At 42.7% G+C, this 17,119-nt stretch overlaps 1 protein-coding gene across 1 annotated transcript in view; it reads left to right on the forward strand.

Annotated features, from left to right (window-relative positions):
• SIPA1L3 (signal induced proliferation associated 1 like 3) overlaps positions 1-17,119 on the forward strand; it is a 215,983-nt gene that overhangs the window by 125,415 nt on the left and 73,449 nt on the right. The window contains 4 exon segments of the mRNA XM_029619561.1: positions 782-1,041; positions 1,044-1,357; positions 2,473-2,596; positions 2,599-2,746. Coding sequence (XP_029475421.1) covers positions 782-1,041; positions 1,044-1,357; positions 2,473-2,596; positions 2,599-2,746 — 846 coding nt within the window.

A 17,119-nucleotide genomic window follows, 5' to 3' on the forward strand; every position in this document is an offset into this window, starting at 1 on the left:
AGCTTTATTCTGGCTGAGTGGAAATGTTCCTAGTACTGTTAAATGCCAGTAGACAGTGTGTTCTGGAGGGGAGGCCTTTTACTACTTCCAGAGTTGGTGAAGCTACAAAGCCTCTTGATCGAAGAATGGAAGGGAGTGGGATTTTTCACATCAGTGTTGTGCTGTGGCTGCTAGTGCAAAATAGACTTTTCCCAGTAGTGATACAGACCCCCTTCACCAAAATTGACCAGCTCAGACTCTGCTTGCGTCTGACGCTCATCACCCAGCTGGGAGCTACTCTCAGTGGGGCTGGAAGAACCTTTATTTACTGGCTGTTTTTACTTGACTATCCATATAAAAATAAAGTTTATGAAAATTACTATCTTTGAACATGCTGTCGTCACTGGCATTTGATTGACTCGGTGGACAATTTGTGTAAATATATTGCTTCATTTTTCATTTTATAGATTGGCATGGTTGTAAGTTACCCAGCTGGAATAATTTTCAGCTAGATGGCATACATTTTTATATAATCCACCCTGTGTATACTAGAAAGGCAGAATATTAAGTTTATTTATTAATAATAAATACTCTGGGGGAGGGGGGATTAACTACTGATGGATAACTAGTTAATTTATGGTGAGGGATTTCATGGCCCACACAGCTTGAGTGGATGTGTGTGAAAGGCACTAGTAAGGTGCACTGTGTACAGGACATCACCTGCCTATACAGTGCACTAGTTACCTGGGTCCGAGCAAAGCCACCCTGCTCAATCCTAACTGGTTTTATTTTCTCCCCAAAGCGTGGCTGTGACACGATCTAAAGACGTTCCACCCTTCGGTCCCCCGATTCCCAATGGCATTACCTTCCGCAAATCTGACGTCTTCAGAGACTTCTTGCTGGCCAAGGTGATAAACGCTGAAAACGCAGCGCACAAGTCGGACAAGTTTCACACTATGGCCACCCGCACCAGACAGGAATACCTCAAAGACTTGGCCGAGAACTCTGTGACCAACACGCCCATAGACTCCACCTTCAAATTCAACCTCATCTCGCTGACCTCCAAAAGAAAGAGAAGACCAAGCCACGGCTGGGAGTGGAGCTGTACAGCGTAGGAGCCATCGCCTGGCGTACCCATGCGCAGGACTTTGCGCAAGCTGTGGAAATAGAGTGCGTCCTGGGCATCTCCAATGAGTTCATTGTGCTGCTTGAGCAGAACTCAAAGGAGGTGGTCTTCAACTGTTTCTGTGGAGATGTGATTGGCTGGACCCCAGATGCGTCCGCCATCAAAATCTTTTACGGGAGGGGCGATCACGTTTACATACGTGCCCAGGACAGCAACTCGGAAGATATCAAGGAGATCGTGCAAAGGTTAAAGGTATGTCTTTGTCCAGCAAGACACCACTTTTTTTTTTTTTTCATGAAAAATGTTTTCCAAAGATTAATGGAAAATGTGTGGACATTTCACATGACTCCTCTCAAAATACAGAATGGTATTTTTATGTTGAAAAGATTCAAAACTGTGCCACTAAGGTATTGGGAAAGAGTGACTCATCCTAAGATCTTACACACACATACCATGGCAGGATTAGACCTAGATTTATGGATTTTGTTCTCTGTTCTGCAATATTTGCTGTCCAGTGTCTTGTTAGAGGTGCAAAGCAGGTGTTGACCTTGTGAGACGGAAGAGCTTTCTTGCCTCCTGCTCACGACCTGCTACCACCTCGATGTGTTATGCAGTGCAGAATGTGCCCTTGGAGAAATGCATGAATAGGACAGTGACTCTCCCATGGAGGCTGCGTTAATGAATGGAGCGCACTGTCTTCTGTAGAACAGCAGGCTACTGTTTTCCGGCTTCCTGCAGTCCTGCTTTCCAGAGATGGTGTAATCGGACTGGGAAGTAAAATCCCTCCGTCCCCAGCCAAAGAAAAATGAAGCTCAGTTTACTGAATCTAATCTCCAGCCCGTTTGTTTTGTGCAATGCTGGCAATATATGCAGCGCTGTATAAGGCAGCGGTTCTCAATACAGTCCCACCCAGACTGGTTTTCAGAATATATATATATATATATATATATATATATATATATATATATATATATATATATATATATAGGCTGGAATTAGAACCCATGGTGTATAGTGTTATAGCCACATGGATAGTGGGAAAGTAAAAAATAAAATAATAAAATAAAATTCTATGTATCCAAATTTGATGTGACTTTCTTTTTAAACGAAAGTTCAGTGTGGAACACTGAAAGTTTATTTATTTATTTATTAACTTTTATTTACCGACATTCGTGAAGCACATCATGCCGGTTTACAAAGAACTCAGGCGGGAAATACAATGACATGATATAAAAAGTGACATGATATAACAGAACTGGCTGATTTTAAGCATGCAAATCGTAAGCTTTTTTTGGATCTGGCAATGTCTTTAGCTATTGTATCTGTGTAGCCCCTGTTAATCATTCTGTTCCTTGGTGACTGCGCAGATTATGACCACAGGCTGTGAGACAGTGGATATGACATTGCGGCGGAATGGCTTGGGTCAGCTTGGCTTCCACGTGAAGTACGATGGCACAGTGGCAGAAGTGGAGGACTATGGCTTTGCATGGCAAGCGGACTCCGGCAGGGAAGCCGGCTGGTCGAGATCTGCAAGGTTGCGGTGGTGACACTGACCCATGATCAGATGATTGACCTACTGCGCACCTCAGTCACTGTGAAGGTGGTCATCATACCGCCACATGAGAACGGGGACCCCAGAAGGTAACAAGGCTCATCTGATGGCATTTATATACAAAAAAGCAGCTCAAAGCATTTTACAGTTGATATCATCCTAAATTGCAGTCCTATCTCAAACTGAAAGGGAGATTATTTGTAAAAGGTAAATCAGAATGCGGTTCATGAGTTACTAATATCCAGGGACTCCAGCAAATCTGTAGTTTGCTAGATTCTGATGAATATTTCACTTATGTTCATCTTGAGTCTTAATAAATTAATTTTGCATTGTGTTGGGGGTTTAAGGCTTGGGAAACTACACCATTTGAGCTCAGAGGGGCACAAGACCATACAGATGTATTAGCAGCTGGACCCTAAATCAAGGCAGTTTGTATCTTCGGAAGGAGTCCAAGAACAAGTTTTAACCTTTCATTATTCTGATAACCCTCTTCGGTCGTGTGGTGAGAGAAAGATGGTGTGAGGAAATAAAAATAAGGCATTCCAGGCACATCCCAGAAATGCCTGCAGAGTTTGTGCTTAACAATCAATAGCGCTGACGAACCTCACACGCTGGAGATGTGGCTACAGCACACAACACTGAGAGCTGGAAACGTATGCAGAGTATTACCCAGGGGGATCTGCCGACTGACTGCATGCATAACACAATCTAAACAGCTTTTACTGGGGGGGGGGGGGCAGTTGCTCCTGGTTTCCTTAGTACTTGGAGTTGTGCAGTTCCCCTTCTTCTGGTGTTTCTTGGTGCTGGGTTGTTGACCAGGGCAGGAGGATTGGAGGAGGAGGCTTTCCAGGGTTTCAGCTCTGACTTCCAGTGAATTGAAGAGGCAGTTCTAAGGGCATTTTCTCCATCGTTGTTGGCTCAAGTGCTCGTCCCATCCCCTCTGTCTGCCGCGGTGGTCAGACTGTCCCTGTATCATAAGTGTGCAATCCTTGAGAATCTGACATCACTTGGGGTCTGGTGCAGTCTTTTTAACAGAACCACTGAGGCTTTGCAAGAAGCAGGCACTTCCTGATTGGGCCCTGCAAGGGTTTGGAGGCTGGGAAAGAAGGAAAGAAATGCCACTCCCAGGTTACGGCAGCGGGGGTATGACGCAGTGCTCCTAGGAAGCTGGATCCTGTACATCCCAGCGGCTGTGTCCGTGAACAGTAGAACCTTAAGCGCGTGACACGTTGACAATTTCAGAATAAATCATTCTGCTTTTAGGCAAAGGATTTCTGTGAAGTCTGCTGCTGTGTCTTGCTTTACAGACATTTGAATCGATTATAAAGCTGAAAGGAAGTGTCAGAGGCAGAGCGCTGCCTGTCCTAACCTATTGAGTGCAGCTTCCTGGCTTAACCACACCTGCTTTTGAGGTATCCTAAAACAAGTTCAGACACTGTAGGCACCTCCTGTGCTTGCATGAATCTGTCCTGCTCAGCCGTGGTAGTTCAAGGCTGGATTCTGTCCCTCTCGGAAGAGCGCTAGATTTAGCTGCCTCTGGTCAGAATGTAGACGACAGTATGGGCCATTTAACTGCTTGATATTCAGGTACCGTAAGAGCAGGAATGTGTCTCTCTTTGTGTTTGTGTTGTGCGCTTGGTTTTCAGCCCGAGAGAGAGAGACTGATAGCGCGGGTGTGTGTACCGGCTGCCCAAACAAGTTTATTGTTCAGGGCCTGACATTCGGTGCCTGGGCTACTCAACAATAGAATCAATCTCTCAGCAGTGGTAAGAGGATGCCTAAAACCTGCAACCTTTTTATTCGAGAGGTTTTCTAGTACTGGCTTATAGCTGTCTCACAGATCTATGTTTGCTAATGGTGTTGGTGAGTCCCTTGTAGCTTTTTTTTTTTCTCTTATGCCTTTTTTAGCCATTCACATTCATTGCAGTTGGAGCACATGACTGTAGCACTCAAATTTTCAGCTTCCCTGAAAGTTTTTTACATGCATGATTGTTAAAAATAATAAACTGCAGTGACCAGCTGATTGTAACTTGTGAACCTTTCAATGTTCTGGATCTTAGGCGAGTGGTCTAAACCAGGAATAGTATATTTTTGAAGATCTGTAATAGTGTGCAGTTTAAAAGCAGTTATTTCCTTAGGCTGTAATCCTATAATGTAAAGGACACCTATCTTCTTCCCCCCCCTCCTCCCAGGCTGTAATCCTGTAAAGTTTAAACAAAAAAGCATGTCAGTCAATATTCTTTTTTTATTATTTATTTTTTTTAGACTGCCCATAGCAGGAAAAAAGTGCTAAGTGGTTTACAATGGCAGGATAATACAAAACATATTAAAAAAAAAAAATCTTCACATTTAAATCTTTGTCACTCAAGATTTCATGATGGCTTTGGGATTTCAAAGCATCTGCCGTGGAGGAAGCCATGTCATTGATGGCATCCATCCTATTGGACTGAGTATAAATGCATTTGAGAGCGATGTTTTACCTCTGATCACGTTGAAAGAAGGCGCATAGAATATGTAAAAGCTGCTGTTTCACCCCAGTCTTCGTTTTATTGTAGCAGTGGGCAAAGTGGAACATTCCATTACTGCGCCATTTTAATTCTGTAGCATATGGGTTCGTGGTGACTGAAAATCCCCTTTTAGGTCCGGATCTTACAGGATCACCTTTAGGCAAACTGCGCTAGGACATCAAGTAGGATCTTTATAGTGGAGGGAAGAATGTTGTCCCTGCTACGTAGAGGTTATACATGGGTATGCCGTGCAGTGTTCCTTCAGCCCTGTAACTACAGTGCCCAGGGGGGGGAGGCCTAGTTGAGTGTAGTCGCTAAAACTCTTGTTCCATGCTTGCAAAACAGTAAGGGATTTCTTTTACTGCCAAAGCATTTTTCCCTTTAGTAATGACTCGGTTGCTTGCAACTGATCTTAATCTGTGCAAAATTGGCCCAGGTTGGTAGGTAACTGACAATTTGTTTCTGTCCAGTGTCCACCGACCTGTTTGAGTTGATGGGCTCACTCTAGTTCCCTGTGTGCAGGTTCCCACAATATTGAGTTACGGCAGTCAGCACTAATTGACAACCTTCAAACAAGGTCAAAAGTTGAATGCGTCTGAAAACCTATCTTCTCCTCTGCCGCGTTATTCAGAGAGCTCGTCCTTCCAGAGCTTGCACTGCCATTGCCCATGCTGTACATATTCTGAGGTGTGCGCGTGAGAACCTGGCAGTGCTGCTGTGCCACCTGTGCTGTGCAGGTTGGTGATCAATCAATATATAAAAACGTTAACATCAAAGAAATGTTAACAAATTGTACAAAAAATACAACAGGATTTATTAGTGGTATTCATGTTCCCACTCACTATAATCTAAAAACACTCCCCTTACATTCACCATACATACACTCATATGCATTGCATAAAATACTAATTTACATAGGGACTGCCTCCCAACACGTTTCGCTATACAAAGCTGCTTCAAGGGAAGGTCCACAAAACATATCCCAGTGTAGAAATAAGTGGATACAATTCTATATTTCAGATCTCAATCGTAAAGTACATCTGTATCTGAAAGGAGACCCTGTATGGCTTCAAGGGAGAAAAGTCTCTGTGTTCCTCAGTCAAATCATGTGTAACAATCCAATGTAGTTTCTTCTTATAACATACAAAAAATGTATGCTTCTCATCTTATACGAATTCATGTCAAACAAGCACAGAGTCTCGAATAGGTTTAGTACAGAATCCAAATCGCATCAAAACCTCAATGTGAAAAAAAACCATTGCTACGGGATACGCATGGTTTCCCATGCACTGTTTAATTCTTTGATTGTTTTTGTGTTTACCTACTCCGGAAGGGCATTCCAGGCATCTACCACCCTCTCTCTCCATGAAGAAATATTCCTGACATTGGTTCTGAGTCATCTCCCCAGGAGTTTCATTTCATGCCTGTATCTTATCCTGCCCCCAGGGTATTCATATTCAGGTCCTCATAGAAATGGTGGGGTGATTGCATCAAAAGACATCTCGTATGTCTTTTGATGCAGTCACCCCACCATTTTGATGACCTTTCTCTGGACTGCCTCTAGCCCCTCTCTATCCTTTTTCAGACACTGAACGCTTTTTTTTTTACACATTTTTATATTCTTCTACCCCAAGCAATTGTTCAGAGAGGATCACAATATTCACATTCATATCTGACATAAAGATAAACATAGCTGTTACAGAATGAAACTTATAAAAACATTTAAAAATGATAAAAACAATAGAGTGAAATCTGCACAGTTAATACAGATGTGCATTCGTTTTTCCCGAATTAGACAATTTCAATGAAATTGCCTAATTTGTCATGGCTCAGGGGCAACGAAAAACGAACAATTTTTCAGAAATTTTGGAAAAATTCGTAGTTCATGTTAGCGCGCACTAACATGAAAATTGGGGGCCCAGGGAAAAAAAAAAGAACCGTAGGGAAAAACGAAATTTCCCGAGGGAGCCCAAAAACAAAGCCCAAATCAGAAAAAACCCCAATGCACATCTCTAACAGTTAACACTTTTATCATCTACTGAAATGCTTGAATAAATTAAAATGCCTTGCATCTTCCTGAAACATTTCAAATCCACCTAATTTCTTAACGTAGCCAGAAGTGAGTTCCAAGGTGATGGCCCCAGCGCTGTGAAGGATGCCCCAGAGCGCGTTTCTGCTGAAGCCTCTTCAAGGCACCAACGCTGTGAAGGATGCCCCAGAGCGCGTTTGCTGAAGCCTCTTCAAGCCAGGCAACTATCGGCACATCTTGACCCGACTGCCTTATACGCTGGCAGACTTTTGCTTGACCGACAGTTTAATCAAGCTCCATGACCCATCTGAATAGGAAAGCTTATGAATTGCCAGTAAAATCTTACATTGAACTCTCCGTTTGTACCTGGGAGCTGGTGGAATTCTTGAAACTGTGGCGAAATAGAGAGCCAGTGAGCAGTCTTGCAGTTGTATTTTGTGTCAGTTGGAGAAGGTGCATCTTTTTTTAAATTTATTTATTTGATTTGCATTCCACCTTTTCAGCACTTCAGAGGGATTCCATTCGGGTACTGTATATGTAGCCCTACACGTCGGCCGTTACAATAATCTGACCACTGACCAGAGCCTGCAGAACTGTTCTAAGGTCCTCAGCAGCTATACAAATTTTAAAATGCCTCAACATTTTTAACTTGGAAAAAAAATGCCACCCTTGTTATATTTCTGATTTAGTTCTGTATAGGGGCATTATTAGTTCTGTATAGGGGCATTATTAGTTCTGTATAGGGGCATTATTAGTTCTGTATTGGGGCATTATTTCTGCTTGTTATGCTTCTCTTGCAGCCTAGCCATCCTGATTTTGTTCTTTCAGCTTTACTCAATATTCTTCTGTTTCTTTTCAAAATCGTGTGTACTCTTTTCGGCTCCCTCTTTGGAGAACTGCATTGTTTCCTTTTTCTTTTTGCTTTTATTTACCTTCTGTACATAAAGATTTGTTACCCTTTTTATAAACTTTTTTTAGTTTATCCCCCTTTCTTTCACTTTGGGAAATTCTACCCATCCTTTCAGCCCCCTCTGTAAGTTGCTCTCCCGTTTTTACCAAAACACCAATCTTGCCTAAAGTCATCATGAGGCCCCTGCCTCCCTCCCATACTCCAATGTATATAGTAATTTATCTTTCGTTCTCCCCCCTCTTTTTTTTTCCTTCTCCCAGTTAAGGCAACCTTGTTATTAATGTAACTTTTATGCTCCTTCAAAATGTCACTTGTTGAATGTTGGTTATAATTCTGCTTAGTTCGATGTAAACCGAGTTGATTTGATCTGTATCAAGAAAGTCGGTATATAAAAGCCTTAAATAAATAAAATAAGTCCTTATTTTTTTAAAGTCCAGGACTTTGATCTTTGTGCGATGCCATTGTAGCAAACCCTTCCATCTGATCACAGGTGCTCAGGGGGGAGGCGCACTTGGATATTAGAAACGCTGTCGCTGTAAGAACCAGGTCCAGAATCCCCCCCGAGGGGGCCATCACTGTTTGTTAGCAGAGCCCCTTCCAAAGCATCCCACAATCTCTCCTTACTTATTTATTTATTATTTATTTATTTAAAATTTTTATATACCGGCATTCATGATACAATCACATCATGCCGGTTTACATAGAACAGGGGTGTACAAAGAACAAATGAGTAACCTATTAGTGAGGAGGAAGCAGTTACAAATAACAAGGTACTAGAACTGGGAGTAGAGAAGAAAGGGAGAGGATAACAATAGATAGATATTACATTAAATTAACATTTTTACAATGGGAGGTAGTTTCAACAGGCTGCAGGGGTTAATCAGTGTCCGGAGATGCTTTTTTTGAACAGCCAGGTCTTAAGTCTTTTCCTGAAGATTGGGAGGCTGGGTTCTTGTCTGAGGTTCTGGTGGGATGGAGTTCCATAAATCGACCTAGCCGATTCTGCAGGTGGGATACACCAATCCACATCTGGCAGGTTAGTCTCCTACCAACATCTCTCCCTTCATTCCCACTTTTTTTTTTTACCTCCCTCAATGTCTTCAGCCACATCTTTGTCTCGCTCCTCTGTCTGGGTTGGAGGTCTGTAGAGTACATTGGTATGGATGGATGTGCCATGGTCCACAGTGCTGCCTCCTTGCTGTATGCACCCTACACTTCAGTTGCTTCAATATTATCTTTCACATATAGAGCTGCTCCTTTCTCTCTCTCTCTTTCTTTCTCTCTTTCTCTCTCTTTCTTTCTCTTTCTTTCTCTCTTTCTCTCTCTCTTTCTCTCTCTCTTTCTCTCTTTCTCTCTCTTTCTCTTTCTCCTCATACCTGGTTCCTTCGCCTACTGACGAGCGGTCTCTAAGATTTTTCTTTTTCATTTTTCCCATTGTCATTGGGTGACATCCCAAATCCATCCATTTCCACCTTTAGTTTAATCACTTGCCAATGTATGTTGTGAATTTCTCTTGATCTTTCTTCCTGCCATCACTAATTAGTATAATCCATATGCACCACCAGCCACCTATACATCTAAAATCTTCTTCCTGCTAGCTAAGGACGCTGGGAGATATTTTACCATTTTGTGCCCCTTAAAGCATGTTTCCAAGTTCATGATTTGAATAGTTACTCAGTAAAAGGAGCTTCTTGTTTTGCAATCTTCTGCCTGTGCTTTGATTTTACATGCAATGGGTGCCTTCCTTCATCTCGGGTTCCGTTTTCAGAGCGTTAAGTTTCCAGTGCAGTAGTCATTTTGTGTGGGTATCATTTTGGGGATAGAGGACTGTCACAGCTCTTACTTGATCAGAGCCCACTGTAATCCATGTATTCCTGTTAAATTCTCTGGGGGAATAGGGGCAGACTTTTTTGATGTTTTATAGTGAGGGGCATAGTTCCCTCTAAGCTGGGTACGTGAACAATTGCTGAGAACATCTGAGTGTCGCTCACAGGTTTCATATGGTCACATGGAATAGACTTAGCTTTTGGGTACTTGCCAGGTTCTTATGGCCTGGATTGGCCACTGTTGGAAACAGGATGCTGGGCTTGATGGACCCTTGGTCTGACCCAGTATGGCATTTTCTTATGTTCTTATGTTCTTTTTTTCTTTTTGCTATATACAGAAATGAAACTAATACTGATGCTCAAAAGTTGGTTTAAAAATGTTACACAATTTTACCCCACTGTTGTTATCTTGGGTGTACTGTTTCCAAATAAAGTATAAATAAAAAAAAAAAAAATGTTACACAATTTGTACACAGCTAGTCACTCCTTGGAGGGAACATTGGTGAGAGGGGATCTTTTAAATGCAGCTATTTCTTCTTCTTTAAATTGAAACAGCTCCTTTTTTAGTGGAGAGAACTGGACACAGATGGGGCAAGCTCGAAGCCTCCAGAAGGTCTCCCTTAGGACTAAGGCACCAAGGTTGTTACATTGAATGATAAATATTGTTACAGATATTTGTTTTAAAGCAAATAAAAACTGGAAAATACTTAAAATTAAAAATACTGATTCTCGAGGACTAGCAGGATGTAGTCCTCACACATGGGTGATATCAGATGGAACTCCAATGCAGAAAACCTTTCATAGTTTCTAGAACTTTCACTAGGCGCACTGAGCATGCCCAGCATGCCCTGTACTACGTGTCCAGGCAGGATCCCTCTTCAGTCTCTTCTTTTCCATGGTGTGATTGAGCTCACTTTGGCTGTTTTAGCCTTGTGGAAAACTTTTTTGCTCTGTTTTTCGTGGGTTTTCCTACTCTATTCCGTCGTCGGGGCCCTCTCTGTGCCTTCCTTAGTGTCTAGTCAGGGTTTTCATCATTTCAGGTAACTTTCCTTTAGCAGTTGATTTCCCGCCCCCCCTTGGTGGCGGTGTCCCGATGCCCGCCGCCTTTTTGTTTCACCTCGTCGTGGCTACGTCCGGTTTTCACCAATGCGGCCCCCCCCCCCCATGTCCATCATTGATCATCACGAGGTAGGTATCCTTTGCCTAGGGGCATCACATGTCGTCTGGGGATGCGGCTTATGCATCCAGATGACACTGAAGGGATGTCTACTTTGACTCGATAAGATGGATCAGCTCTTGAAATCGAGGCGGTCAGAGCCATCGGCTTAGGTATTGGCATCTATGGGCCTTGGAGCCACATGAATGGACACTGCAACATTGACATTGGCGGGACTGTCGGTTCGGTTAACACCGCTGGCGGATAGGGGCAGTGGAGACTGAACATTGTCGACTTTCTCCAGGATGTGGATGCTGGGTTCGTCATCTTCAACCTCGGCAGCAAGGAAAGGACCAGGCTGAGCATCGAGAAAGCAGAGAACCACCAGCACTGGTCCCCCCCCCATTGATGCACAGTGCTGGGCGTGCAGGGATGCACCAGCTTTTGCCGCAGTGCCCCGAAGCAACCCTGCGGTGAGGGCAGTCCATGCTCTATCAGGGCCCGGGGGTCCAGAACGGTCTCCACCAGTCCTGGTGCCAGTCGCCAATCCCCCCCCTTTGTGGGTCTGAAGAAAATCTGGCTACCTCTCCTTCCTCCCAGTGAGTGCCTCTTAGCTTCTGAGCTGTTGGAATGGGAATATCCCAGGGCTGTGCAGCATTTATTCTGTCCCTCTAAGTGCAGCTCCAGGTGATGCAGGGAGGAAGAGGTCGAGGCACCAGCACTCGCCACCTTTCTCCTGGCTCCCATCTGCAGGTAGGAGAGGATAGGCTGGAGGCCAGTGTAAACATTTTTACCTACTTTCTGAAGGAGGAAAAGTTTGTGGTCACGGTCTCCTCCCCCTGCCCCCCACCAGTAACTTTCCTAGTTCATGTGTTATCGACTCCAAATTTTCAGGGCTTGTCAGGGGAGGCAAGAAGAAATCAGATGGAGGCATTTTTTTTTCTGGATCCACTTAGTTGATTATGTCCATGCATTTGTCATCTAACTTTTTTTTTTTTTTTTTTTCTGATGCAGACCAGAGTTATAGGACATGTCAGGGGGGGAACATGATTCTTGCAGGAGAGGTGTTTTTTTTTTTTTTTTTTTTGTTTTTTTTTGGATCCATGTTTTCTAACAATACATTCACATAGTTGCACCACCTAATAAAATAAAATGTGGTGTGCACTGGATGCAAACACGCAAATTCAGTTGTATCATGGGGGCCCGAGGATTGGGGCGATTGATCATCGGATGCGGGGGCCAGGGAGAGGATAGCATGCCATACCAAGCTGCACTGTGCGCGGTGCCAGATAGCAGTCTCCTTTGGCCAGCCCAACACGGCTCTGGGCACACACGTGGCTGGCACTGCCTGTAAAAAGTGTGGCCCTGTTTGACAGCTGAACTGACGGGGGCAGACTCTGAATAATTTGTTTTTTACCTTTTGAAATGTTGTCACTAGTTTGCCTAGCGGTTAATCTGGCCCTTAGTGTCTTCTGCTGGCATTGCTGCTGCCTGTGCTAGTCCCCTTCCATGCTTGGGGCATAATGAGAGAGGGGAAGTTGGTACTGGTGGCTGTGCTATGCCTGTTCTCTGTGCTCTTCTACCCAGGATGGAGGACAGGAAGTCTCCTGGAGGGGGAGCGATATCTTACAGGAGGTTCATGCTCTGTGCTATACCCTCAGCAGTGTGTAGAGAATTAACTGGGCAGAGCAGACAAGGCCGGTTGGTCTCTTTCTGCTAACGTTTACTTACGTGGTGGGGGCAGTGTGTATGTGAGGGAGATTTGTACGGTCACTGCCTGCTCTGTACCTATTCTTAATGGAAAGAGAGGGGAAAAGAGATGTGTGTCAGGGAAGCCTGTGCTGTTTGTGTGGAGGAGTTTTGGTTTATGGTCCTACTGATCCAGCACATTTCTCTAGCACTAAATTCATCTAAAAATGTATCTTGTAAAGATGCAGATTTCTAATGAATGGATACATTATAATTTGCTTCCATTGTGTGCCACTGGCACAGGGGGCTGTAATTATTCCTGCTCAGTGTGTTGCCATTCATTTTTCGTTACGCACATTCCCGTCTGCATCTGCTTCTGGTAGCGTGATTGCTTTCCGCACGCCGTTCTGTCCTTCACCCAAAACGTTTCAGCCGAGCCTAGCTCCAGCCTCCTGTGAGAATGGGGGGATCTGCCTGAGCCTTTTTCAGAACTAAAGGAACTTAAGCGCTTCGGGCATTGCTGGAGCAAAACTGCAAATTGCTTTGCAATAAGTGACATCTCTGCAACTGAGCCCAGGTTCCAGGAACTTGGGGTAATATGTGGGTAATCTTTATTTCTTCCCTAGCTAGCTGGGCTCTTTAACATTGGTGTAATAGCTGGATTACTTTATAGTCTGCTGTGCCAGTTAAGTGATGTTTGCCCTGTGGAAAGCTGGTAATTTTGCTCTGATTTCAGTAGGGTTTCAGATCTTTTCAGGAGTTTTCATCCACCAGTGGAAGGAGCCTGGTCTCCACAGGGTCGCACAGTACCTCGTGTGCTCTGTATCCAACTGGAGACAAATGTCATCTGGGATTCTTTCTGCGAGCAACAAAATATTAGTGTTAAAACCACATAAAAAGATTTCCGGTTATGCTGGGCAGCTAAGAAGTCTCACTGCAGTGATGCGCCACGGGGATCCAATCTTATCTGCACTAAAATCACTCCTGGGATGCTGATTTTTTTTTTTACCTGTGTGCTTACCTTGTAAGATAATCAGAATTGTCTAAAATAAAACTTTGTTCCAGAAATCACAAAATGGCATCTGAAGCAGATGCTGCATTGCAGGACTTGAAAGATTATCTGCTCAAATCTCTAAAAATGTAACGGTGGCGCTGGCAGATAGTTCAAATATGTTGCAATCATCAGTGGATGTAATTCAGGAAAGTATGAATAAAGATTAGCAAATTGAATGAGTTTGAGAGCCTTGTGATGGGGCAAGAAGTTACGGCAGATTAATTTTACAGTGCAACTCAAGGCCTTGCATAATGAAAATCAAGGTAAGGCTGAGAAGATTGAAGACGAAGAGAATCAAGGCTGGCACAACAACGTTCATATTATAGGCATGCCTGAATTTGTGAAAAATGAGGATCTGCTATAGTTCTTCAAAGCATGGCAACCAGAAGCCTTAGGCCTCTTGATGGAGACCGAGCCTGTGTTGCGAAGCAATCGCACTGTCTGGATGTAGTAAGAGAACTTGGTGAGATCAAGGCCTGTGATCTCACCCATCTTAAATTATGCTGACAAACCTACACTAATAGCATATAAAAAAAAATATGGCAAATTAGATTACTTTGGCCATAATTTGCTTTTGTTTAATGATAATTTTGTGAAAGTTATTGTAAGCTGTAAAGCTTTGGTGCCCATCTGTACTGAGATTTTGTAAAGGGATCGAATTTTCCCTTAATAGCAAAGCTCCATGGAAATTCTGATGCAAACGCAAGATCAGATTGAGCAATTTATGGCAAAATTATGGTAGAAATGATAGTCTTGTTTGGCTCTTCCTAGTGTGTGAGTGTAGACCCTTGTGATATTTCTATTAGTTGCTGTTGTGAAAATGCCCCTCGTTTTGTCTTTCTCTGGATAGCTATATGTAGAGATGCTATTGCATTGCATTCTTCCTTGACCCACAATTATGACCATAGAAACATGAGGCGCACCTCATCAAGAATTTTCAGTTATGTTGAGTATTGCAATGCTTTTCTGCTATTGTTTTTTATTTATGCATTCTATTTACCACGATGGAGCCTTCTATGCGGGTTACTACAACAGGAGTAAAGGATGAACAGCTTTTGACATTTGATATTGCAGTATTTGGTGTATCCTATATGGTTTCACAGGGATGTTTGTTTTTCTTGGTGGCAAAGTTTTTTTGTTTTTTGTTTTTTCCTTTGCTTGATCTCTCTCCTATGACTTATGACATTCGAGCTGGTTGGATCCTGTTCCTGGCTTTCGGTAGGATTCTGCAGGGTACACCAGCTAAGACAGGAAGAAAGGACTTGGTTTGGCTGCAGTCCTTTGGAGTGTGTGTTCTGTTGTCTTGTGGTGTGATTGAGTGTGCAGACCTATCTTTTCAGATGCAAGATGTACTGTGTGAGCTGCCGTTACGTGGTGGGTTTCATGTGACCTGAGCTGGGGGGGGGGTTTGCATGGCTGTTGGCTTCCCTTATTTTACATAGGGCAATATTTTTCTTTTCTTCTCACTCATGATTTAACCTTATGACAGACTTCAGTGTTGCTTCCCTAAATATGGGTGGGACACATTCACCCATTAAGAGAAAGAAGATATGTATTCTGCTTAAGAAATCTAGATTGTATGTGGTATTTTTACAACACATTTAACTGATAATGAACATAAAAATTCAAACATGATTGGGTAGGTCAATGTATTTTTATCATATTCCAGTAGACAAAGGGGGAAATTATACATAAGAATTTCCTTTTTTTTTGTAGGAGAAACTTTCAAATCCTTAGGGGGTAGTTTTGTAATAGTTGATCTTTTTTTTTTTTTCAAAATATTTTGTAATGTTTAGCCTCCTAGTGTGTATTTGCATGCCTTCCCCCCCCCCCCCCCCCAAATTTGGTTACTATACTGAGTCTAACGATCAAACTTTAATAGGAGGGGATTTTAATAATTGCTGATCCTATAAAGCTGCTAAGCCACCGAGGGTAGCCCATTCTACAGCAGCTTATTCTGGTTTCCCCTTGATGAAAGAATTCAAGCTATATTAGATGTGTAGTGAGTACTGCATCCTGATGAGTTGGATTTTACTTTTCTTCTTCACTGCGGATTAGCTACTCCTGTATTAATTATCATCTTTAACTGTGAGGAAGGCATATATTGGTACTTCACTTCTTTCAGATCATGCCCCTATTACACTTAATTTACATGTAGGAGTTTCTAAATAGGACTTTTAAATGGCACTTTAGTTCTTTATTTTACAATGTGTTTTAAAGATGTTTTTATTAAAAAATGGAATAATTATGTGCAATTCAAAGATACCCCGATGTTTTGAGCAGCTGGGAAAGCAGTATTACAGGGTAAGAATTGCATTTGTTGTGAGAACGTATAGAGCCTAGGTCTATGAAATTTTGAGATTGCTCTCAGCATTGAGTACATTTAAAGAGCAGCACGTACAGATTTTCTTGCAGAATATTGCAGAGCAGTTGGCCAATTTAAAGAAGAACTTGGATCAGGTTTTACACATTAGAGCTCTTAGCTTGATTCAAGGTTTTCGTAGTAAACTTTTTTTGACATTTTATTTATTTTTATTTATTTAAGTTTTTTATATACCAACATTCAAGACGATTGTCCCATCATGCTGGTTCACAAGAAACAGGAGTGCAAATTAAAATAAACTTAACAACTTGAACAATAGTGCAGAAAAAGTAGTTACATATAACAGGGAAATATAGAACTTGGAGTAAGAAGGAAAATGCAGATCAGATAATTACATATAATAACATTGTAAGAGGAGGCTCTTAATGGTATTGCAAGCGAAGTGTGTTGATTGATGGGGGTTAAGAAATGTTGGAGTTAGGAAAGGCCTGCGTGAATAGCCAGGTCTTGAGTCTTTTCTTGAAGATTGAGATGTTGGGTTCCATTCTAAGATCTGGGGGAATGGAGTTCCATAAGGTAGGACCGGCTGTGGAGAAGGCCCGATCTCTTAGCGTAATGTGTCTGGTGGTTTTGGCTGGTGGTACTTGAAGTGATCCTTTGTAAGCAACTCTTGTCGGTCTTGTTGAGTTGTGTAATCGGAGGGGGATGTGAAGATCAATTGGGGCTAGTTGATGGATGTTTTTGAATATGGTGAGAATAGCCTTGTAGATTATTCTGAAGTGGATGGGCAGCCAGTGGAGGGCCATCAGGATAGGGGTTATGTGTTCTCTTCTCCTGGTGTTAGTGAGTATACGGGCGGAGGCATTTTGGACCATTTGTAGTGGTTTGGTGTGTGATGAGGGGAGACCAAGCAGGATGGTGTTACAATAGTCCAGCTTTGCGAAGATGATTGATTGTAGAATCGTTCT

This window comes from Rhinatrema bivittatum, chromosome 11 (assembly GCF_901001135.1).
Source record: "Rhinatrema bivittatum chromosome 11, aRhiBiv1.1, whole genome shotgun sequence".
Taxonomy (NCBI): domain Eukaryota; kingdom Metazoa; phylum Chordata; class Amphibia; order Gymnophiona; family Rhinatrematidae; genus Rhinatrema; species Rhinatrema bivittatum.